General features: G+C 41.8%; 1 protein-coding gene across 1 annotated transcript in view; it reads right to left on the bottom strand.

The window, feature by feature from the left end:
• The window catches only part of MSH2 (mutS homolog 2), an 88,311-nt gene that overhangs the window by 22,219 nt on the left and 41,449 nt on the right, over nucleotides 1-24,643 (bottom strand). The window contains exons 7-9 of the mRNA XM_060248842.1: nucleotides 23,656-23,855; nucleotides 13,675-13,784; nucleotides 1,282-1,405 (exon numbers count right to left, since the gene is read on the bottom strand). Coding sequence (XP_060104825.1) covers nucleotides 1,282-1,405; nucleotides 13,675-13,784; nucleotides 23,656-23,855 — 434 coding nt within the window. The remainder of the gene's footprint in view (nucleotides 1-1,281; nucleotides 1,406-13,674; nucleotides 13,785-23,655; nucleotides 23,856-24,643) is intronic.

Genomic DNA, 24,643 nt, shown 5'->3' with positions numbered 1-24,643 from the left:
AGTCTTGTGTGACATCTTAAAGACTAATAGATGCGTCATGGCATAAGCTTTCATGAACTAGAAAATTTAATCTAATCTATGAAATGGTATCCTAAATTGGCAGATGCTTACTTCAGTATGAATGAACATGGGGGGAGTAAAACAGTGAGGTTAAAACACCATGAAATATAGGAGTCAGACATTTCTAAGCAATGCTCAGCTGAACAGACAAAGGAAAGACCATTCATAAAAGCTGTAATTGGGATTACACAAACATCATGTTGAACTTACTGAAGATCTGAAGAACTTCCTGGTCTTCATTAAGTCATAAATGTACAGAATTAAACCTCATAATAATAATAATTAATAATTATCGTATGGCAGTGTGTGTAGTATAGCCAGGAGATCCTAGGATTGTCTGGCAGCCAAAAGTCCTAGCTTTTTTTAGCATTATGCACCACTAGGTGGTGAAGCAGACTTGTTTTTAAGGCAAGAGACATTTCAGAGGTAGTTTGCCATTGCCTGCCTTAGCATCACGCCCCTGGTATTCCTTGGAGGTTGCCCATCCAAATACTAGCCAGGGCCAGCTCTGCTTAGCTTCTGAGATCTAACGAGATTAGGCTCACCTGGCCTATCCCCTATCAGGGATTAAACCTGGCAATAAATTCTAAACGAGTAAGAAGTACATTATTCTTTAAATGGTCATTTCAGTAAAATAAAAGCACAGAACATCTCTTCCCTTTTTTACAACTTTTTGAAATGACTTCCCACGCTCCCAAGTATTATGGTCAGTTTTGACTACATCTCAACTGGAGTTTATCAAACTGCTGGTGGCCACATAAAAATAAATTATGCGCCATTACTTCTTGGGGGCGGGGAGAAAAGACAGGCTAACATTCCCATATTATATGCAGATTTATAGTAATGCAATGTTTTCAAACATTCAGATCTTCAGTGAGCCTTTTCCACATCAACTTGTCTGCCAAAGAATCCCTGCCAAGGAACCTTTTGCATTGCAGAGGATCTTCAGAAATATTTTATGATTGATAGTGGGTCTAGGCAAGTGTCTTGGCCTACATTCAAGAACCAAGAGTGGATCAACAGAAGTAAATAAGCTTGCTTTCAGATAAGCCATTACTCCCGTTGTCACTGGGGAACCTTATAAGCTCCTTGAAAGACTGATTTAAAAACAGCAGTATTATTTTAAGCTATGGAAAACTCTGAGCACTGAATTAAACTTTAGAAAAGCCAACTCTTCAGCACTCCTCCACAGTGAAAAATAACAACTCTGCCCCAACATACTTAGCTCCTTGGCAGCAATCTTCAGTTCCTCCTGCATTTTTTCCTCTAGCTTATCCATTTTTCCTCTCAATTCAGCCAGACTGGGATCAAAGGAAGGTTTCACAAGGTATTCATGGCTTTCCAGCTAGAATACAAGGCAAAGAAATGTCCACTAAAGCAGCCTTCAAAATTGCATGGTCATTTTGACCTTGCAAAAATTAAACATTCAAAATTAGTCATAATCAGCTCAACTTTACCAGCTTCTGGAATGACATACATTGAGTTTTAAATCTGACAGATTAATTCATAAAATCTGAGCGAACAAGTATTTGAGGTAGATTTGCTAATGTGCACAAAATGTTCCAGTCTGAGGCCTTAAAGATGATCAATTGGTCTAGCAAAAGTCAAAGGGTAATGCTTTCTGGGTCTGTAACATGAAGCTGGTGATTGATGGAGACATTTTTCAATGGTCCCTCACAAAGTTTTCTTGCAGATTAGAAATCAGAATGTATGGGAGGGAGCTACACCAACACCTCCCCCTCTCCAAGTGTACTAGTTGATGTTGTAAGAGTCTGTCCTCTGCCATATCCCATTACACTGAGGACATAACAGAAGAATGGCTGCACATGTTCTGCATGTTCAGTCTGCTTTTGGCAAGTCTGCACACACGCAGTCCCCATGTGGGATTGCACAGAAGACCAATGATGAAGCTCTGTTCACAGTGTGGAAAAATGTAATCTAGTAACATGGGAGAGGGTTAATTTAAAAAAAAAAAAAGAGTACATAAGAAATATGACCACCCAACCAGGAGAGCTAAAGAGGAGAACTGTACTGAAAACTTGTGGGATAAAGCTGGCATAGAGGTCATCAATTCCTAGTCCCTCATTTAATGGAGCCTTCTCAAAGGCATGCTTCATTCAAGATGGTGGTCTTATTCATTACATGTATATAATAAATTTAAATTTATTAAGTTACTGTATTTATATCATGCTGTCTCTCACAGGCTCAGAACAGCTTATCGTGCTTCATATTTCAGCAATAATTATGGCTGTGCTAGATATGATTGATATCTAGGTATTCATATCTGGGTATAAAATCTAGATGACTAGAAGAAATGAAAGAAATGCATCATTTCCTTTACTGATGTATACTTCTAATTATTCCCCTCCTTCTGAAAAAACACAATACGCACTCTGGTCTAGTCTTATTCACTTCCATTCCAAGGCTGTAATGCAAGTACATAAATAAAGGGGGCGGGGGAGAAAGATGGCAAAACAATAAGACCCTTAGCATTGCCTCCCTCCCTTACTTTTTGAATAGATACATTTGATCCTTAAAACAGCCTGTGATGGAAGGCAGGAGCCAGCGTTCACCTGATGAAGCAGCCGCAGCCAGTGGAAGACGAAAGTGGTGACAGGCAGCCTCATCCACTCCTTCTTTGCTCACAGGGAGTAGATTCTAAATGTTAATCCTGAGTAATAACAAGTGAGGCTTCTTCACGGAAACCATGTTCATGCTCTTTTTAACTAACATGCCAACACAGATTAAAATGAGATGGGTGCCCTCCTGAGGGTTCCCTACCAGAAGGAAGAGTATTTGCAAAAAGATGCAGCTAGTACTGTGGCCACTTAAGAGTTCTGTTCTCACATTTACTCATCAGGGACACACTAGCAAACAAGAGGCTGGGATGGCAGGGATCATGTTGCACATTTCCCAAGAAGCCTTGAAACCTTCCAGATGAAGTGCAGAATAGTACCAGCCAGTTAAAAAGTTTATCAGTCCACTTCACTTTATTAAGCTTTATAATCAAGTAACTGGGACCTTTCTTTATGCGGATCACCACTCTGAGGTCAAGCAGCAATTTTTCTACAGGCCACTTTGGATAGGGATCCTGGAGGATTCTTTTTTTGTCCATCTTCTGGTGTAGATGACTGGGGAAGGCAATGGCAAACCAACCCGTAAAAAGTCTGCCGTGAAAACGTGAAAGCAACATCACCCCAGAGTTGGAAACGACTGGTGCTTGCATAGGGGACCTTTCCTTTCCTCTGAATGTGAAGCAGGTGTCACTGGTATGTGGGGGAGAGGCATTCATGAATTTCCTACAATGCATAGGGGGTTGGATTAGATGACCCTGGAGGTCCCATCCAGATCTATGATTTAAGGACCATATAAGATCATATGAGCAACAGGTGAAACAGGTTCCCCTCCAGAAAGAAATTGTTGCTTTCAGACAAACAGTGTCTATGCCAGATCAAATGGCAAAAAGAGAAGCAGAAGGATGACTTAAGATTGACAGGGGATTTTCTGCAGCACAGCTTCTGAAATGGGACTGGAATGCCTTGAACCAGAAATGTGTGAGATTCTGAAAGTGTGACAGAAACATATGAGAAACCAGAATGCTATGATTCACCTGTAGGTCATACACAACCATCAGCAGAAGGCATCGATGTATGTGGGTTTTCTCTGCATTGCCCTCCTCCCCAGGTGTCCTCTTTGACTTCCAAATAAGTCCTGGGGTTCCAAGACTTACATGGTTAAAAAAGGCTACACAGGTCAGAGTTATGCACCCAGGAGGGAACAAGGCCAAAGTTACCCCCTTTTCTGCCATTACTATTCAGTTGATAGAAGAAGAGTGATTTTGCCCTCTTCCCCTTCTCATTGCAGACCTTGGACCTGTGTAGCGTTTTTTGTCCATGTGGGTCCTGCAACTGAAGGGAATCATCATTCCAGAGGTTTAAAGGGTCTGTTGAGAGGACCAGAACATGAGAAAAAACTACAGGCCTTCTGTAGATCATAACAAGGTTTCTATTTGTTGTGATTACTATGCTCATATGATTTGGGACTTTTCTTTTTGCCGTTTGATCTGGCACAGCCTATAGACACTGCTGGCGCTTAAAATCAAAAAGGTAGCAGAGCAGTTTTTAAACTAAATCTTGGGGGAAAGTCGACAGGAGATGAAATGTCTCTGGTTCAGGAGGACTCATCTCAAAGAGATGAAGGATTAGCTATTACTTTTCTACTGGGTAATGGATCAGAGTTGTTCACTGAGATGGTGAAAAACAGTATGGACTGTCTGCCAAAGTCTCGAGGCAGCAGGAGGAAGGTGGCGGGCCTAGCTTGCCTGGGAAATTATAGATGTTTGTATACAAATGCTAGAAGTAAAATTGGGGAGTTGGAAGGTTTAGTGTTGGGGGAAAACACAGACATTGTGGGAATTTCAGAAATTTGGTGGAATGAAGAGAATCAGTGGGACACGGTGATTCCTGGATATAAGTTATATCGGAAGGATAGGAAGAGAAGGGCTGGAGGTAGGGTGGCTCTGTATGTCAGAGAGGGTATACAGTCCAGTAAGACTGAGTCTCAAACATGCTCGTTTCTTTACCAGATTTTACTATGTAAAGGGCATGTCACCAGTCCGGCTGTCCTCCATTATTTACAACCCAGAGGGCACGTAGCGAAGCCATCTGGCCCTGGGATGTTTATGGTACAGGCTAGCAGTTGGTACCTCAAAGCATCCTCCCCCAGTTTCACACAGGCAACCTTTATCTGTTCACGGAGAAGTGTGAGAATGTTTCTGAAGTTTTCAACAGCCTAAGATGCTTTAGCAATAAATAGATAGTTGCTTAGTAACTTTTGAACCCGTGACTCACTTGCATCTGTAGTGTAACCTTTGATGATATCCTATATAGCAACTCTGTAACTGTTGGTACTCCATTACTCCCAAGGCTCGTGTCCCTGGTAAAGCTCTTGATTTTTCTGAAATAAACATATCTTTTGATTCAAAACAAAAGGACTCTGTTATTGGGAAATATCGGCGCTTGACATTTTGGGAGTAATCCCACTGGGAACTTAACCGAACTTTGAAACTTTCTACTGAAATGGCGGAGAGAGCTCCAGATAATGGAGAGGCCCCCGAAAATCCCAAACTGCTGGTTGGCGAGGATCAAGGACCAGATACAGTCCCGAGACAACCTCCATGGCACATATTCGACATCAGGAGGCTGGCGGGCAGAGGGTCCCCGCTGCACATACAGCGACTATTCATAACCCCAAAGGATTGGGGCCCCAAAAGGTCTACCAGCCTGATGGACGAAGCGCCAGCACAAAGGGAAGCGATCTTAGCGCTACCCCCACCTCCTGCACACGGATGGAGGACGATAGCGACCAAGGCACCTCAGAGGCGAGTGGGGGCGACGGTCAAGAAGATCGGGCAACAACCCAATCCCAGATGAGTAGGAGAAAGAACAAGATCCCGACCCATGGGACTTCCTCCAAATGATGCGGTTTGAAATGGTGAAGATGGCTAGAACCCTCAGAGAGGAGATGCGAGCAAACAACGCTTTCATGACCCAAGAGGTGAGAAGGCAGCTCAATCGGGTGTTGCAGCCACCAGCGCCTAGGGGGGCAACCACAACAGCCCCTACAACCCCAACCAGGCAAAAAGGGACCATGAGGAGCATATTGCAAAAAACATAAAGACCAATAAAAATTTCTTCAAATATATTAGAAGCAGAAAACCAGCCAGGGAGGCAGTGGGGCCCTTGGACGACCAAGGGGTAAAAGGATTACTGAAAAAGGATAGGGAAATGGCTGAGAAGCTGAACGCATTTTTTGCGTCCGTCTTCACTGTGGAAGACGAGAAGTGTTTGCCCGCTCCAGAACCACTAATTTTGGAAGGGGTGTTGAAAGACCTGAGTCAGATTGAGGTGACAAGAGAGGAGGTCCTACAATTGATAGATGAATGAAAAACTAATAAGTCACCTGGTCCAGATGGCATACATCCAAGGGTTCTGAAAGAACTCAAAAGTTGAACTTGTGGATCACCTGACAAAAATATGTAATCTTTCATTGAAATCTGCCTCCGTTCCTGAGGACTGAAAGGTAGCAAATGTCACCCGCATCTTTAAAAGGGGTTCCAGAGGAGATCCGGGAAATTACAGGCCAGTCAGTCTGACTTTAATACCGGGGAAATTGGTAGAATCCATTATCAAGGACAGAATGAGTAGGCACATTGATGAACACAAGTTATTGAGAAAGACTCAGTATGGGTTCTGTAAGGGAAGATCTTGCCTCACTAACCTGTTACAGTTCTTTGAGGGTGTGAACAAATATGTGCACCTCAAAAAAGATACTATAGCATTGGAAAAAGTCCAGAAAAGGGCAACTAGAATGATTAAAGGTTTGGAACACTTTCCCTATGAAAGTTAAAATGCTTGGGGCTCCTTAGCTTGGAGAAACATTGACCATGGGGTGACATAATAATTACAAGATTATTCATGGGATGGAGAAAGTAGAGAAAGAAGTACTTTTCTCCCTTTCTCACAATACAAGAACTCATGGGCTTTCAATGTAATTGCTGAGCAGTAGGGTTAAAACAGATAAAAGGAAGTACTTCTTCACCCAAAGGGTGATTAACATGTGGAATTCACTGCCACAGGACATGGTGGCGGCTACAAGCATAGCCAGCTTCAAGAGGAGTTTGGATAAAAATATGGAGCAGAGGTCCATCAGTGGCTATTAGCCACAGCATATTATTGGAACTGTCTTGGGCAGTGAAGCTCTGTATTCTTGGTGCTTGGGGGGGGGGGGGGGGCAAAGTGGAAGGGCTTCTAGCCCCACTTGTGAACCTCCTCCATTGGCCTGATCCAACATAGCTTCTCTTATGTTCTTATGTGAGGGTTGAACCACTAACAAAACAAGAGGTTAGGAGGCAGAAGCCTAAACATAGCAATACAAAGGCTTTAGTCCTTTCTAGATGGCTGGAAGAGTCCAGTATAACAAGAGAATATGTGCTGGATCCCCCCCTGCAAAAAAGTAAGAAAATCTCTATTAGATAGGCAGAAAGTTCACCTAGTTTCCTAACCAAGATGTCCCTAGGAAATCCATAATCAGTGCATGAAAGTTCTCTCGCTGTTGCCTTCCAGGCACACTGCCCTGAATGATGTTCCTTATAGCCACTGTGACTAAAAGATGTGGATAGGCTGATGTTCCATAAATACTTCTAATCCCCTTCTAAAGTCATCTAAGCTGGAAGCCCTCTTCACATTCTGTGGCAGTGGATTCCATATATGGATTAATCAGGCTTCCTCATCTATCTGAAAGTGTTCCTCAAATATAGCTAAAGATACAATCCATGTAAGGTATTATTCAGCATAGAGTATGAATTACTCAGCATCTTTCATGTTTCCATTTTTAAATGTTTCTAGTTCTCAAAGGCACTTCCCCCTTCTTTTTATACCCACCACTGTGAAATCAATATAGGTGCTTGTTTTACCATGTGTTGGTTACCAAATATGTAGGTCTTCAATGTCTGGTGCTTGATCCTTGGTCACTCCATTCTTATACAGTAACTCAGCTAAATGCATTTGGAGGTATTAACTAAAGTGGCTCCCCAATTAGGAACAGCAGCACTGAACTTTGGGGAAAGTAATGGAATTTGTGCTGCGACACTACTGAAACCATCTTTGTTTTCTTTCCCTTATGCTAATTTTATTCAAGTTAGTTCTTCCCTTGCTGACAAGGCCTATGTCAGAACAAAAAGAATAGAGTTTCTTACAACCAATAGTGCTAAGAAACTGAAGAGGAGTAGGAAAAGGGACAAATCTCACTTTTGCCAGAGACTTGGGGGGGAAATAACACAGAAGATGCAAAATAATCTTATGTTTAATTAAGCATTCCCCTAGCACCATCAGTTCCTTTCTTTTACTCTGAAGCCTGAGAAGATTATAAATTATTATAACCTTTTCAGGATTCATATGCTTTCTACACCTAGAATATAATGTTCCTAACCTGCACAATCGCAAATAAAAGCATTCCCCAGAGCTCAGGAAAGGAATGAGGGATGAAACTGTAGGAATGCACTACGCTATCAATTTGTAGACAGAACTGTTTTGCTTGCTTGAGGACATGAACATTTGACACTATCATTCTTCTTGAAATAAACTGCATAAACCAAGTACAAGGCAGACCTTCCTAAGAAGGAGCAAGTAGCTGCCAAGGCAGACACAAGATCAGCACCACCAGATGAGATGGGAAGCTTATCCACAAGACCCAGGCAAGCAGAGGCATACCAAATTGCATACATACAACTGGGTGGGGTGCTACTGAAGATTGTAAATCCCCCTGCCTGAGAATCATGTTGAACTGGAACCAGAAATGAACAGGAAGTCAGCGAAGCTCTTTCAAGACAGGAACTAACATGATGCCAACAGCATTCTTGCTGCTGCGTTCTGGACTGATAGACTGTGGACTGTCTTCAAGCGCCTTCCCACATAGAGAGTAAGGTAACCAAGCCTGGAGACAGCAGCAGCATGTCATCTTCAATTTTTCAGGGGAGATATCATCTCCTTGCATAAATTAGTGGAGAAGTGACTAGACAAAGAACCAGGAAACCCCCAATTTTAGCCTCACATCTGCCACAAACTCACCATGCAGCTTTAGACAAGACTGTTGTGTTCAGCATCATCATACGGATAATAAAACCAAGCAACCCAAGTTTTATTAGAATGAGAAAATATGTGAAAGTGCTTAAAACACCCTTAAAAAGTACTGGGCTTTACTGAATTATTTATGACACATTAGGGTGTGATCCTCCATATGCTTAGCAAGGAAATTAGTTCCACTGAACTCAAATGAGCTAAATATATTAGTTCAGGCTTAAAGATTTTAAATCAATGAAAGCTTCACTAATTTATCAGTGGGGGCTAATTTTAATCACCAAGACCGAGTTGCATACACATTTATTTGAGACCACTTTCACTCTAGTGTGCTACTGTAATAAAGAAAGGGAAAACAGTAGTAAAGATGGCATTTACTTGTAGCATTAGTAACAGCCTTGGCTAATTCGACCTCATAGCATCTATGATGAAGTTCATATTATACAAATCTATTCCAATGAGATCAAGTCTAAAATGTGATTAAAAAATTTTCTTGCAATCAGTTGACAGCCACAGCATTCAAGAATGAGACATGCAGAAATCACCTGTAAGTAACTTAATTTCAGAGGGGCAGCCATCAGTAAAATTAAACAAAATTCTGCTGGCATCTTAAATTTAGATCAACAGGATCAGGACTTTTTTTGTAGTAGGAACTCCTTTGTATATTAGGCCACACACCCCTGATGTAGCCAATCCTCCAAGAGCTTACAGTAGCCCTTGCGCAAAGAGCTCTAAGGGGCTAGAGCATGAGAATTTTCCCTTTTCAGCTTTATCCTACTCATCTGCTTTCACAAATAGGTTTTACTTTCAACTGACATCAACAGGCCACTATCAGAATTGAAGTCTAACTGCATGCAGTCAGACACTGTAAAAACACAACAGATCAGAAATTCGCTCCTTAATTCAGCCACCTTGGAGCAGAGGGGAATTTTGTAAATCACACTTGTTGGAGATATAACCAATTAGGCAAGCTCCCCCTGCTTCTGCCTTATACTTTGATAAGCATGAGTCAAAAGTATGAGACTAGGGATGCGCACGAACTGGGAAAACCCGGTTCACAACCCAAACAGAATGGCTCTGGCCAAACCAAACCAGTCTGGGAAGTTTGGGACATGGTGAGATGGCCCTCTAGGGTCCTAGAGACTCCAATATCACAGGGCATTTCCAGCTGACTCTCCTCTACCTGCCCACCAAGCCTGGTGAATATTTAAATCCACCACCCCCCAAGAAGTTGCTTCCAGGAAAGTGCTTTTGGAGGGAGATGTCAGGCACAGGTTCTGGAGTGTGCAGAACAGACCCTGTGTGAGCTAGAGGCATAAAACTCACAGCAGACTTCCCCAGGATGCCTCCCCACATGCCCTGCACTCGGGGGGGGGGGGGTCTGAATTACAGCCCCCCCAAAAAGTGCTTTCTGTGCAAACATTGCCAAGTGTTGAGTGAGAGGAGGAGGAAAAGACTGCAGTTTAATACCCCACTCTTCTCCCTGAATTAGAGTCTCAGAGCAGCTTCAATCTCCTTTATCTCCTTCCCCCACAATAGATGCCCTGTGAGGTGGGTGGGGCTGAGAGATCTCTCCCAGAAGCTGCCTTTTCAAGGACAACTCCTACAAGAGCTATTGCTAACCCAAGAATGGCTAAGGAACTCAGAGCAAAGCAAAGCCTGTTGGCCCCAGACTGAGTGCAAATCCCCACCACAACCAGCAAAGCTCGACTTCATTGCTAAAGTGCTCTCTCTCTCCCCTCCCCCTCCCCCAAGAAGGCTTAACTGCAACCTAAACTGAGGGTGTGAAATAAAATGGAAAAAAGAAAGGGAAACCACCAAGGAAAGCAAAGCAGAAAGCAGAAAAATGTCGCTAAACAAATAGCAGCCCATGTGAAATGAGAGCAGTCCTGATACCCCCACCCCCACCCCAGCAAACAAACAAAAACCAAATTTGAGAAAGGACCCAAGGCAAAGTAAAGCCCCCCCCCAAAACCTCTTCACTGCTAAAACATTGACTCTCCCTCTCCATCTCTGACTAAAAACCCAACAGAGAACACGTGCACTTCTCTCGGACTTATACAGCATTTGAGTTCCATTGCAACCAAAGGGAGCTTTGTTATTGGCAGGCAGCAGTACCCGGCAAGCTTCAGAGGATCCCACTCCCTATTGGTGTTTCCAAGGCTGAACAACACCTCCACCATTGTCTGGTAGTTCCATGCCTGGTTTTCTGGATTGGCTTTGTTTTCCTGAGCTGCCTCAACCCTCTCCCCAAAGCTCAGAGATTTATTTGGAGACCATGTGCCTGCTGAAACTTGCACCCAAGTCCCAATTCAGCCAAAATGTAGCCTGAATTTTGGCTTGTCATGTAGTTCGTGCCCATCCCTAACTTCAACTTCAAATACAGAAAAATTTACCTTTAGGTATATAACTAATCAATGGGTATAATCAGTAAAATTATATAACTGAGCTGCAAAAGGCTACAAGCGTATGGGCATGGGGAAATCAAATAGGTATAAACACAACTCCACAAAATCACTGATGTCTCTCTTCCAAAGAATGGCTACTTCTCTCTTCAAGGGAAAGCTTCTTCCACAGTAAATTCACCAGGGAAGGAAGGGATAAGTAAGCGCAATGTGGTTACTCTGAGGCTTCCTATTGCCTACCAGTTATTATGCCCTTTAATACCAAAGTTCACACTCAGGTGCTTAACAGTAGGGAAGTTCAGCAGGGCCATCCACAGAGAAGGTTGGGCTTTTTGCACACTTAGTAAACTCCTTGGTATGCAACAGACTGTCACTTTGAACATCGAAAAGTGAAATCCTCAAAACCAGCCTCAAGAGGACTCAGCATGCTCACTGCACTCATAATGTGGAGCCCCAACTGAGAGTCAGTTCAGAGGGTAGAAAAACACAAGAACAGAAATAGAGAAATCAGCTTCCCTCAGTACTAGTTAAGACCCTACAATCTCATGGAAAGAGATTTCAGTCTGGCAGGGAAATTTTCCAACAATTTATCTCCCTCTCCCCAGTTCCTTATAATTCTCCCACCTTGTAAATAGTAAACAAAGGCATTACAGAATGCAACACATCTGCGGCTCTACAAACCTCAGGAAGTTTACTTAACACAGGCAACCAATATATTTGGTTGCTATGACGACACATAATTTACCATACTCAAAAGAGAATTATTCTTACAGGTTTACCACCACTAAACAGAAGCCTGTAAAAACCTCAATGTGCAAGAGTCTGATTTCTTCCAGTGGAAAGCTGACAGTGTGTTCCAGGACCCACAGCTGTCTCTACAACATCAGCTTTAATTAACTTTTACGGATTTGCAAATGCTAACAAAATCTGGCACAGCATGTTTTACAAGGCTTCACTAAAGATGCCCACTTTAAAAAAAACACAATTACATGAAGTAGGAAAGTGACTGGAAGGTTTGAAGAGACAAAACGAGAAGGGCCAGCTAGTAGATACAGTAGCTGTCCTGGGCAAAGAACAGATAGGCCACGCCTAGAAGAAATGTATTAATTTCATGAACATCACATGTTAAATTCTGGTGTTTCTACTTTAAAGGCGTTTGTTTCCTCTTTAAAAGGATGGAAATTTTGTCACCAACTTCATATATGCATACAGCATTTTTTTAGTGTATGATGCAGTTTTGCCATATTCCATCCACTTACATACCACTATTCTCCTTCTCACAAACATACCACCCACAACTGCTTTCTTATTTCTACACAAAACACACAAACACACCCCAATAGCTTGTCCCTTGAAAAAAAGTGGGAAGCCTGGAACTGAAGGGCATGAGGGACATTCTCATGGGAATTGCTGTTGGAAAGAAGAGGTGCTTCCAGTCTAGGCCAGTTTCCTCTCCGACCATTTAATTGTAAAATATGCAGTATCCAAAGGGGAGGCAACAGATTATCTTCCCTACAGTGAGTTTGGGATTTGTCCCCTGATGTGGAAAAGCATTCCCAGGTCCCTAAACAGAGAACAAAAGAATGGCTCACAGCAGCTACCTCCAGCAGCCACTCACTAAAGAGGAATGGAGAAAAGGCAAGACAGTTAAGAGAATATTGTCCTAGGCTTCATTAAAGGAGGTTCCGGTTTGTTCAAAGTGCTTTTTACAGAACATATATTCAGACATTTTATATTATTCTTTGACACAACATATACCAAAAGACTGAGCAGAGGTACATAACTCCAATAGTTACATGAACCATAAATGCATCTTGACTTGGGCTAAATGGATGTCCCTGTGATGGCACCTGGCACTATTCTGGCCGTGCAACTGTGGAGCGATCAGAATGCCAACTTTTTGCCCTTGGCCAAAAGGTGCTATTCTGACACCCACCCCAGGAAATTTCTCTCTTGCATCCCAGAGGCTTGCACAAAAGTATTCCGGAAGCCACTCACCATGCCCAAGAAGCTTCAACACCCTCCCACAGATACAGAAGCTTTCCCAGCAGCTTTCTCTCAGATGGGAGGCAGCATTTTGATCCCCTCCTGGAGAAAACTTTATGTGCTTTCTGTGTATGCATGGTTGGCTACAAGTCATTTGTATTTCATCTAGCTTAAGGCACTAGATAAATTTATAAATTCTATGTCTTATGCATTTTTATTCCACCCTTCCTCCAAGGAGCACATGAAGTACACACTAGTCTGAGTGAGTCTGTTTGTCTGATGGCTAAACAAGGATTTGAACTCAAGTTTCTACAACCAGGGACCACTCAAAACACTACAGCATACTGGCTATTCTTTTGAGTTTTCCATCATTGCTTGTTTTGAAGTTGTCTAAAAAGTCTGATTTTATTACACATTGCTTATGGTGATTTTTCAGTATTTGTGGCTATGAACAGTCTTGATCAGTTAAGTTCTTTGCATGCTGTTGAAAATTTTAGACAAATTACTTGTACATGGTAGAGAGTTACATACCAGATACTTGACAGAAACAGGACATTTCAGGCAGTCGTCATGTTTTTAAAGGTTACCTTATCCATGTCTAAAGTTGTTTCGATCATCTCTTGAAACTTGGCGAAATCGGAGAACAACTCATTAAGAGGAGAAATGAACACTGCTTGCAATAGCATATAATGCTTTCCTGTCAAAAATAAGACATACAGAAATATAAGCAATGAATATAAGCAATGCTGAGTCAGAACAAAGATGTAAGAAATGTCAAGTTAGAACAAACCTAACCTAGCATTCTTTCTCTTGTGGTCACCAGCCAGGTGGCCGAGAAAACTTGCAAGTAAATTAGCAATTATAGCTCTTTTAAATGAAAATAAAAACATAATTGGGAAGTGTGTAGTCCCTCCCTACTGGATACCACAAATGACCTTACTCCCAACATCCACGCCTGAGGGTTAAGTGATCCTTAGGAAAGGTTTGGATATGGCATAGGACATGGTACTGGGAGGAGAGGTAACTTCACTCAATGCTGCATGCCATCTAATTTGTAAGGGTCCCATGATATTTTGGAATGGCTCTTCCAGGAGTCCTGGATTATAGCTAAAAGAGGAAAAGCAGCAAAGATCCCTACCGGGAACGAGAAAGCAGAGACAAATCCTCTGAGAATAGAGATAGTTTTAAATTGTGCATGTCAAATCATTGGTAGATGTTTCCCCCACAAATTTATCTCGCCAACTATGAGTGAACACAAATGAAAATTTGCCATGTGGGAATGTCTCTGTGTATTCAAGTAACCACTTAGTAGGTCATCTGTATCATCCTACCAAATTATGGAAAGAATTTAACCACTACCATGCTTGCTCAGAGTACCAATCAGTTGTGGCATGTTTGCTTCCATTTGAGTGATAATGTAATCACAGTTAGAAGTTAACATGATGCAAGTAAAAAAACCCTGCTAAACATATAATTATAGCTTGCATTATCAAAACATTTCAGATCACATTTTGTATTACTGAACCTAACCATTGTATCTCTAGTGGGTACATTTGCAGAGTTGTGCACAACAAATTAAGATGCATTCACATGAACAAACAGAAATTACTACTAACAACTTCTCTACAGGTTATTCAGGAATAAGTACCTCACTTCTGGATATCTCATACACTTTACACAGAGTGTTGTATATTCCCCATTTCTCACACAAAATGTACATCAAGTTAGGTCAAGTCAAGCAAAGCTATTCTAGAACTATTCTCTCATGCTTTCTAGGTTAGTACTAATTAACAAAGTAGCAACCCCCAAAACTGTAAATTGCAGAGGTTAGTAAAAGTCTAATGAACAATTTGGAAGAGATGCATGACATCCTCTTCTAAGACTGCAATATACTGCTGTGCCCTGCCACCTTCCTTTTCAATATTTTCTTTTGATTTTTTTAAAAAATGGAGCCCAACTGTGAGAGATCACAAAACATTAATCTTCTATTGATATTCAACGTGGAATATAAGTACAGACAGATCGAAAAACCCTTCATACTGCACAGCAGAACTAGCATGGACTGCCCATGCAGAGTAATCACATGAAACATATTAGCTTGTTTCATTCACATTTACTTTCAACTATTCTCTTCCATAATGTTAATTCTTTTTTAAAAAAAATTCCTGAGTAGAAAGTGTATATGGTCTCAATCTCGTGTCCTTTGGAAAAAAGTTGTTAAAAGTGTGAAGACAAGGGGCATGATCCTGTCCTCTACCTATGGGGACCACAACAATTGTTCTGTTGAGCAATCACTTAAGCTTTCCCCTGTACTGCTAAACTTTCACTACCTGGAAAATCAGCACATTTATTTATTTAGATTTTTATCTCGCCCTCTCTGCAGGTGGACTCAGGACGGCTAACAATCAGTTCAGATATCTAAAATTATAATTTAAAACCAATAAAACACAATTTAAAAACATTTTATGGTGCTGATTTAACTTCAGTATAGGCAGGATCTTTCTAATGGAATGAGAGAGTGAGCCTAGTCTTTTCATTCACAATCAAGTTCTCTTTTTGAAGGAAGGAATGGGGGAGGATTGGAAGAGCACTCTACTGCTTATTTTCCCACTCACACATGCGTTTGGCTCCTAAAGCCTGTTGTGAAACAAAAGCATTTGCTGAAGCTGGCCAAAAAGAAATGTACCGCTTCACACAAACACACACAATCCCCCCACCCCTGCCAGGAAGAACGAAGCCCATCAAGAAGGGTGAGGGAAAAAAGAGAGAGAACCTTCCTGCCCACAATGGGCACATGGAAAAATTGAGTATCAGTTATTAATTAATAAGACCAATGAGCCTGTTTTGCTTCTTCAAAATAAATGCAGGCATATAGGCATATTTAGATATTCTGCTCCAAAACTTGCGTTCATTTTGTTTACGACTATCCTCCTTAAAATTTAGTTTCACTGTCATGCTCTACACTATCAAGAGAGATGAGCGGTATCCAGTCTTCAGGCAAGGATGGCAAACACTGTACAAAGGAACGAAAACACCAATGGATGTCTCAGGCTGCCAAATAAACAGGGATTTCATTAAAAGTTCCTGTTGAATTTTCTCAACTACTGGTAAATTTAGTTCAGAAGTGCACATCTGCAGAGGTCAGCAAAGTTCATTCTTTTTGTTAGCTTAATGAACAAGCAGATCTTGATATTCAGCATTTGTTGAAAAATGACAACCTTAAACAGCCCAGCCTGAAAAGATATGCTTATTATTTTTAAAAGGGGGAAATATGAATTTTGCTCATACTGCCAAAGAAAAGTTAATGCAGGTCTTCAAAAGACTGAGGAAGTGTAACAGCATGCCTCACAAATCAGTACTGCAAAAGCAACATTTTGTGTATTTCTAAAAAAAAGGTTAAAAGTCATAGGATATGAAGAAGCCACTTCTTACTATGAAAGATAAGGCAGCAAAAGACAAAGCAGAGGACATCAGGGCCATAGTAAAGATACAGACACATCTAAGAGCCATTTTGGTGTAGTGGTTAAGTGTGTGGACTATAATCTGGGTTTCATTCCTGCTGTCCTCCGCATGCAGCCAGCTGGGTGAGCTTGGGTCAGCCACAGTTCTCACAGAGCTGTTCTTTCAAGAGCAGTTCTCAAAAGAGTTCTCTCAGCCCCATCTACCTCACAGGGTGTCTGTTGCAGGGAGAGGAATGAATGAAAGGCAGGATATAAATCCAGTCTATTAATTGTCTTCATCTCCTTCACTAGGCCAATCGTGTTTCCAGGAGATGGCTGCTGATTAGCAACAGGATAAATACATTCCTGATAGGAGTCCTGGAACTGAACAGACCCAAATTTTCCAGAATCATAGAGTTGGAAGGAACCTCCAGGGCCATCTAGTCCAACTCCCTGCACAATGCAGGAAATTCACAAATTCCTTCCCCTAAATTCACAGGATCAGCATTGCTGTCAGATGGCCATCTAGCCTGTTTAAAAACCTCCAAAGGAGAGCCCACAACCTCCTGAAGAAGCCTGTTCCACTGAGGAACTACTCTGTCATGAAGTTCTTCCTAATGATTAGTCAAAAACTCTTCTAATTTCAACACGTTGGTTCTGGTCCAACCTTCCGGAGCAACAGAAAACAACTCAGCACCATCCTCTTCAAGTACCTGAAGATGGTGATCATATCACCTCTCAGTCATCTCCTCTCCATGCTAAACACCCCCAGCTCCTTCAGCCTTTCCTCATAGGACTTAGTCTCCAGACTCCTCACCATCTTCATTGCCCTCCTCTGGACATGTTCCAGCTTGTCTATATCCTTCCTAAATTGTGGTGCCCAAAACTGAACATAATACTCTAGGTGAGGTAGAACAAGAGAGGAAATTTTGCTGAGGGTCACTGTGGTGATGGACAGTGTTTGATTTTGCCATAGTTTGCCTGGATTCAAATCCCCACTTGGCCATGGAGCTCGCTGGGAGCTCTCTCCCCGCTCATCTATCTTACAAGATGGTTACAAGGAACAAAAATTTCTTGGTGATGGGAGAACACTGGAAGAACTGCCTTCTTGAATTTGGCATTCACCCCCTCCATGTGGGGCCTGCCTAGTCAACACAGTTGAGGCCATGATTGCTGTGAGGATAAAAGAGCAGAGGATCTGGAAGAACTCTGGGCTCACCCCTCATGGTGATGGGGCATGGCATCCTCTAATCCAGAGGCTTCCCATTCAACCCCACTTCTTTCTCCACCACTGTGAAACTAGCCATCCTTCATTTTTCCCCTTCTCTCTGTGATGCTAAAAGGAACGACACAGAACTACTATTAGGGTGCAGGTGTGGGGGAAGAAAAGAGTACAGATTTCACTTCATTCCTGTATAATGCACCACCTTGCCCAGATTGCCCGGAAGTATGGATTGGGCTGTCACCAATATGCTGATGACACCCAGCTCTATCTACTGATGGACGGCCGGCCTGACTGTGTCCCAGAAAATCTGGATTTGGCGTTGCAGGCTGTGGTGGGATGGCTCAGGCTGAGTAGGCTGAAGCTAAATCCAGCGAAAACAGAAGTCCTTTGCCTGAGTCGGGGCGGTCTGGGTAGGGAAATCCCCCTCCCAGCAACTTATGGTGCACCACTGAAAATGGTGCACAAGGTCAAAAGCTTGGGGGTGCTGCTGGAGCCTGACTTAACAATGGAGACCCAGATAGCAGCCACTGCTAAATCCGCTTTTTTCATCTTAGGTGGGTGAGGCAGTTGGCCCCCTTCCTGGAGCGCAACGACCTGGGAAAAGTGATCCATGCAACGTCAAGGCTGGATTACTGTAACGCCCTCTACATTGGACTGCCCCTGTGCCGAACCCAGAAACTGCAGCTGGTGCAGAACATGGCGGTCAGGTTGTTATTGGGGCTCCCTAAGTGGGAGCACATACAGCCGGGGCTGCGGGAACTGAACTGGCTGCCAATAGTGTACCAGATTCGTTACAAGGTGCAGGTTATTACCTTTAAAGCCCTATATGGCCGAGGACCTGCCTACCTTAGGGACCATCTCTTCCCATATACTCCCCAGAGGATGCTTCAATCTGGTTCACAAAATCTACTGGTAATCCCCGGGCTGAAGGAGGCCAAACTGAAGGTCACCAAGGAAAGGGCCTTTTCAATTGCTGCCCCCCACTGGTGGAACCAACTCCCAGAGGAAATGCGGGCCTTGCGTAATCTTGGTCAGTTCCGCGGGGCCTGCAAAACTATCCTCTTCCAGCTGGCCTTTAATTGATACGGAGCCTATATCATAGATGGAATACCGCCGCACTGTAAAATCTAACAAGATAATATCTAGATCTCAGCACTAAATGATTTGCTGTTTTAATCTCTAAATACATAATTTTATAGAATGTACTATTTTATAATACGTATTGTTTTAATTCTGTGAGGTTTTATGTTGTGAGCCGCCCTGAGCTTGCTTCGGCGGGGAGGGCGGGATACAAATCAAATAAATAAATACATATAAAATTGCTGCTCCTTCATTCCCAAATGTCCTACTTGCTCTTCTTGGTGTTTTTGCAACTTTCCCTATTATTCTTCTTTCAAATAAACCCACTCACCCCTCTACTTTTGAAAAAAAATGTTTTAAGACCACTCTGCATTTTTTTAAATTTCCCTTTCAAACATGTCTATAAAAATGCCCTGAAATTTACTGCATTGTTCTGAACAGACGTGTCTATTATTGAAAATGACAGTTTAGCTCTCCAGAATAATATTACATTATTCCAGATCTTCTGAAGTTACTTCCTGAAATTTGATGAAAAAGACAAAGTATACAGGCTTCAGAAAATTACTTTGTATTTAACATGGGGGGGGGGGTACAACACATCTTCATGAATCTGCACCTTCTGTAATCACAGAAAAACACTTGGATTCATGTTTGAGATTAGCTGAATTGTTAAAACAGCAAATTAACTAACCCTTGTAGAGGTAAAACAGTGCAAGAGTTCTGAACCTACATTAACTGTGTTTGCTATTTTCATTTTGAAAATATTTGGAACCTTGACTTTCTTTTTTTCTTAACTACAGGACTAGCACAGGGAAGTAAGGTAGATAGGCAGGTACTTGAGTTGGGTTGAGAGGCACTGAAGTTATAATGCTTATCTTGTTTTAAAAGCAAAAACTTTATAATGTAATTAGAATAATCCTATGCACATTTATCTAGAACGAAACTGTACTGACTACAATGTGACTTTTTCAGAGTAAGGCTACATGACTGCACTATTAATTCAATCACCAGTTCTGAGTAGCACTTTTGCATTCAATTTCATTGAATGTCCACGAGTCCCTTTCTCACAATACAAGAACTCGTGGGCATTCAATGAAATTGCTGAGCAATCAGGTTAAAACGGATAAAAGGAAGTACTTCACCCAAAGGGTGATTAACACGTGGAATTCACTGCCACAGGAGGTGGTGGCAGCTACAAGCATAGCCAGCTTTAAGAGGAGATTGGATAAAAATATGGAGCAGAGGTCCATCAGTAGCTATTAGCCACAGAGAGTGTGTGTGTGTGTGTGTGCACGCGCATATATATATATATACACACACACACACACACACACACACATGCACACACATATTGGTCAGTGTGAGACACAGAGTGTTGGACTGGATGGGCCATTGGCTTGATTCAACATGGCTTCTCTTATGTTCTTATGACTGCACTATTAATTTAATCACCAGTTCTGAGTAGCACTTTTGATGTGACTGATTGGACTGCCATTTAGTGACTTGCTCCATCTAGCAGGGATATGAAGGCTGTGACTAAAAAAAAAGTAGATGCTTGTTTGGGTTGCATCTCAGTAGTGGCTAATGAGCAGAGTCATATATTACGAAAACTGTCTAACATATTTTTGCATGTAAAATTAGAACGATATTCTTTGACAATACTGCTGCAAGGGTGAACTAGCAGGAATTTGGATTTTCAGATTTTAGCAATAGCTACCCAAATTTCTCAGACTCTCCTTCTGTGGCCATAATGACTAAAACCTCTGCTTACATTTTTGTTGTTGCTGCTATACTTCTAAAGCAAGCAGATATTTACAGAATTCTGCAGAAACAATGAAACTGTAAATTATACTACAAGCCATGGCTACTAATCACCAAGGCAGCTGCTTTGCAAACCTCTCCAGTTGAAAAGCAAGTTATAAATAGCTTGAACAAAAACAAACAAAGCAGAATCCTATATCACCCGGCATAGGCATTAATTAAATTGAATGTTTTGATATACAGCTAGGAATTAAGAGAAAGATACAAACAAAATTATTATTATTATTAGTTTCCAGTGCTTTCCAGTGCACAAAATACTTCTTAAAAATTTGATTGTTTATCTCCTGAAGCCTGGACCCAGAGAATGACAGGAGGAGTTCTGCTCACACAATGGTGCTTTTCTGCCTTCTAAAGAGAGAGCAAATGAGCATCACGAGGAGGAGGAGATTGGATTCATACTTGGCCCTTCACTTGAAGTCTCAGAGCGATATACAGTCTCCTTTCCCTTCCTCTCCCCACAACAGATACCCTGTGAAGTAGGTGGGGCTGAGAGAAATCTCAGAGAACTGCTCTTGAGAGAACAGCTCTGCAAGAACTTGTGGCTGACCCAAGGTCACACTAGCAGCTGCACACAAAGGATTGGGGAATCAAACCCAGTTCTCCCAGATTAGTCCACGCACTTTAACAACTACACCAAACTGGCTCTTAACCACTATACCAAACTGGCACCAAACTGAAGATGAGCACCTGTAGGAATCAGAGGATCCCATGCAGAAATTCTGCCATTCTTATATAGAGCTATTTGGGTCCAGGACAAAATCGTCCCATGAGGCAAATTATGCTGAGAAAGGTAGTACTAAGGACTACAGCAACATACAACACCCAACTTTGAGGTATACTCTATCTATTGGACCAAGCACACTCATGTATGTTTTCCAGTTAATGTTGCAGACCTCATCAGATTTCCCATGCTATGATTTTTATTTCTAGATCCCTGCAGAAGAACTGGTAGATTTTCAAACTGTTTTCAACATATTTCAAAAGTGCATCTCCCAGTAGAACACAGATCTTGTTCTTAAAGAGATCCATGTCAAAAGGGCTTCATTATGATAAGCCTTTTCTCACTGCAGACACATGTTAAACTGCCACTGGCCAGGGTGAAAAAGCATGCATCAGAACACAGGATGAGCTGAACCTGATATTATGAGTAGGGTGGGCTGCAGGCTCAATACAGACTTCCAGGTCTGAATTCTATGTAAAGTCTATTTTGTCTTGAGAACAAATATCTGCATAATCCACTTTACCTATTGACCAAGGGTCAAGATACCTTCCTAAATGCTTTATTTCAAAATAAGATCAGCCATGAGATGAGAGATATTAAAGTCATTTTTACCCCTTTCTGAATACAGATATATTGCCAATGAATGTGGCATATCAGCACAAAAAGCACTTCAACAGCTTGTCATATATCATCAGCTAAACCAGCATCTTAAAATGGGGGCTCTCTACCTTTACTGATGACCACTGAAAGCTTTGTAGGAACTGGGCTAATTACAAGAACAAATGCAGAATGATGGTATGGAGGGTGGATGGTTTAGAAAAGATGGAACTGCAGCGCTGGCTGAAAGCCTTATCTTTCAAGCAGAGTTCGGCAGACAGAGCAGCAGGCTTCCCTGGAAGGCAAGAGCTGGGGGGGGGGGGGGAGGAGCAAAGGAAACTGCAAACAGGAAGCTCAAACACAGATTGTCACACCAGAGAAGTCCAGTTTGCTACCTCCACACACAAAGCCTCCTGGAAGGAGAGAAGTAAGATCTGGATGTGTGCAGATTTTCAGTCTTTAGCCAAAGGAGAGAATCCAAAACATCTCACCAAGAAGCAAAAGGAGATTAGTTCCAAAAAGGAAGGTAATAATGAGAAAGAAAGAGTCAGGAGGACTGCCAAGGCACCCAGGAACAGATGTGCAGAACCTTGGAAGAGAAGCAGAAACAGGCAGGGGCAAACAAATGGATGAAGTATAGGAGCTGCATGGAGCAGTGGTATGCTATGCAGACAGGCCGCTGCTGTCCACTCAGAGTTGCTGGAAAGAAAGGAAATCCTGCAGGTTTTGGCTTTATGAAGACCTCATAGCTCAGAGAATCAGGAAATTTTGCCAAGTATTAAGTTTTGCTTTTTGCTGCCTTCATGTAAGGAAGCATACATATTTGCCAGCATCACCCTAAGCACTTATACATCAACCCAATCTATGTTCAACTGAGTAATCTTTTTTATTCTCAAAATACTTGTTCCTTGATAAACCTAGAATGATAGCCAAATGGCTTCTGAAGGCATTTCACATTCTGTAATGACTGGCCAGGGCTAGTCAAAGTTACCTTGGATTTAGCTAGAATCAGATCTAATCATCCAGGGAATTTAGGTGAAATGTTGTTAAACCACCACAGCTGGAATGAACAATCCACTTACAATTTAAGCAGGTGATAGGGGCACCACAGCATCTTCCCTCACCCTGATGACTGTCCCAACCCCAAGGGAATAAAAGATCTGGGCTGCAGCTCTGGCTGGCATCCCATTGATCCAAAACTGATTTAACTACCCAAATCTTTGTTTACATACTCTTTAAACACTGTTTCCTTCTTGTATTAGAAAAGAAAATTTATACTGGAAAAAATTCACACCCTCCTCTGGCATGCCAAGCCCCACCTGAGGCTCCTGCATTGATGACTGGAGGGAAAATGAGCTGCCCTTGGAAGTGTAGAAATGAATGATGCTGTGGTTCACTGATAGAACATCTATTTGGCATGCAGAAGATCCCGGGTTCAGTCCTCAACCTCTCCATTTAAAAAACCTGGCAGTAGGTGATGTGAAAGATGTCAGCCTGAGATCCTGGAGAGCTGCTGCCAGTCTAAGAAGACAACACTGATGGTCCAAGGGTCTGATTCAATATAAGAAAGTTTCATGTGTGTGTTCATGTGAGGTTTCAAGTAGCTGGCTTCTAATGCATAGAGTATTGTAAGCTGCAGAAAGCAACCACAACTAGACTTAAAGCATGGGAGAGGAAGCATTACCTTCATTTTTCTCCAATACCTTCACCACATTTGGAATATGATTAACAGCCTGGTATATCTTGTAACAGTCTTGCAGACAGGCTGATTTCTTCTGAAATTTTTTTGCCAGCCGATTGAAGTCTGGGAAGCGACGGAGGTTGTCCTCTTGAAGAGACTGCCGTAGTTCTGCATCATCCACAAAGGCTTCCACCAAATTTAGTCTAGACAAGTTGAAAAACAAAATCAACTCAAGCAGGCAAAGCTTTAATAACCTTAGGAGCTTCCTCACTTTTCTTTTAAAAGGAAGCACTGAAGATTTATTTTGCACCAATAGCCAGCTCTGCAATTATAGTTGAGAAAAAAATCATAATAATAAAAAGCCAACATTAAAGATTTTGATAGCTTGCTGCCAGTTGTGTAATGGTTTGCTTTTCATTCCCTGTAATGATTATGATAACGTCAAAGCATTACAGAAAGAATCAAAAGATTGCCCTGGATAACAAATTCCTGAACAGACCAATTCTGTTTCCTCAATTAAAAACACTCAGTATTGAGAGGAGCATTTAAGCTTAAGGCACTTTTCTCTCAGTAATCTTTGCATCACACAATATGTTTTATCATGGGGCATGACTGTTCTCAGCAAAATCACCTTCTCGCTGGGCAAAAAGCCATCACCCTAAGAACTACATCTCCCCAATTTATTTTTTACTGATTCGAGATTGTTAAGATTTATTTATTTTTCACATTTATATCCCGCCCTCCCCGCCGAAGCAGGCTCAGGGCAGCTAACAACATCATAATATCAACAGTAAAACAACAAAACATTAACATTTGCTGGTGCTGCCCTCTTCTCTTTTTCTGTTTTCTTTCAAAATTTAGTGTTTTAATATTGATGGGTCATGGTTTAATTTTGGAAACTTACAATAAAGTTTCCAAGATGCATAAAAGTCTCAAGAGGGAGTGGAATGTGGAAAAACAAATACATAATTAATTCAGTAGTGTATCTGTA

This window comes from Heteronotia binoei, chromosome 1 (genome assembly GCF_032191835.1).
Source record: "Heteronotia binoei isolate CCM8104 ecotype False Entrance Well chromosome 1, APGP_CSIRO_Hbin_v1, whole genome shotgun sequence".
Classification (NCBI taxonomy): Eukaryota; Metazoa; Chordata; class Lepidosauria; order Squamata; family Gekkonidae; genus Heteronotia; species Heteronotia binoei.
This window is presented reverse-complemented; position numbering and strand designations above follow the sequence as displayed.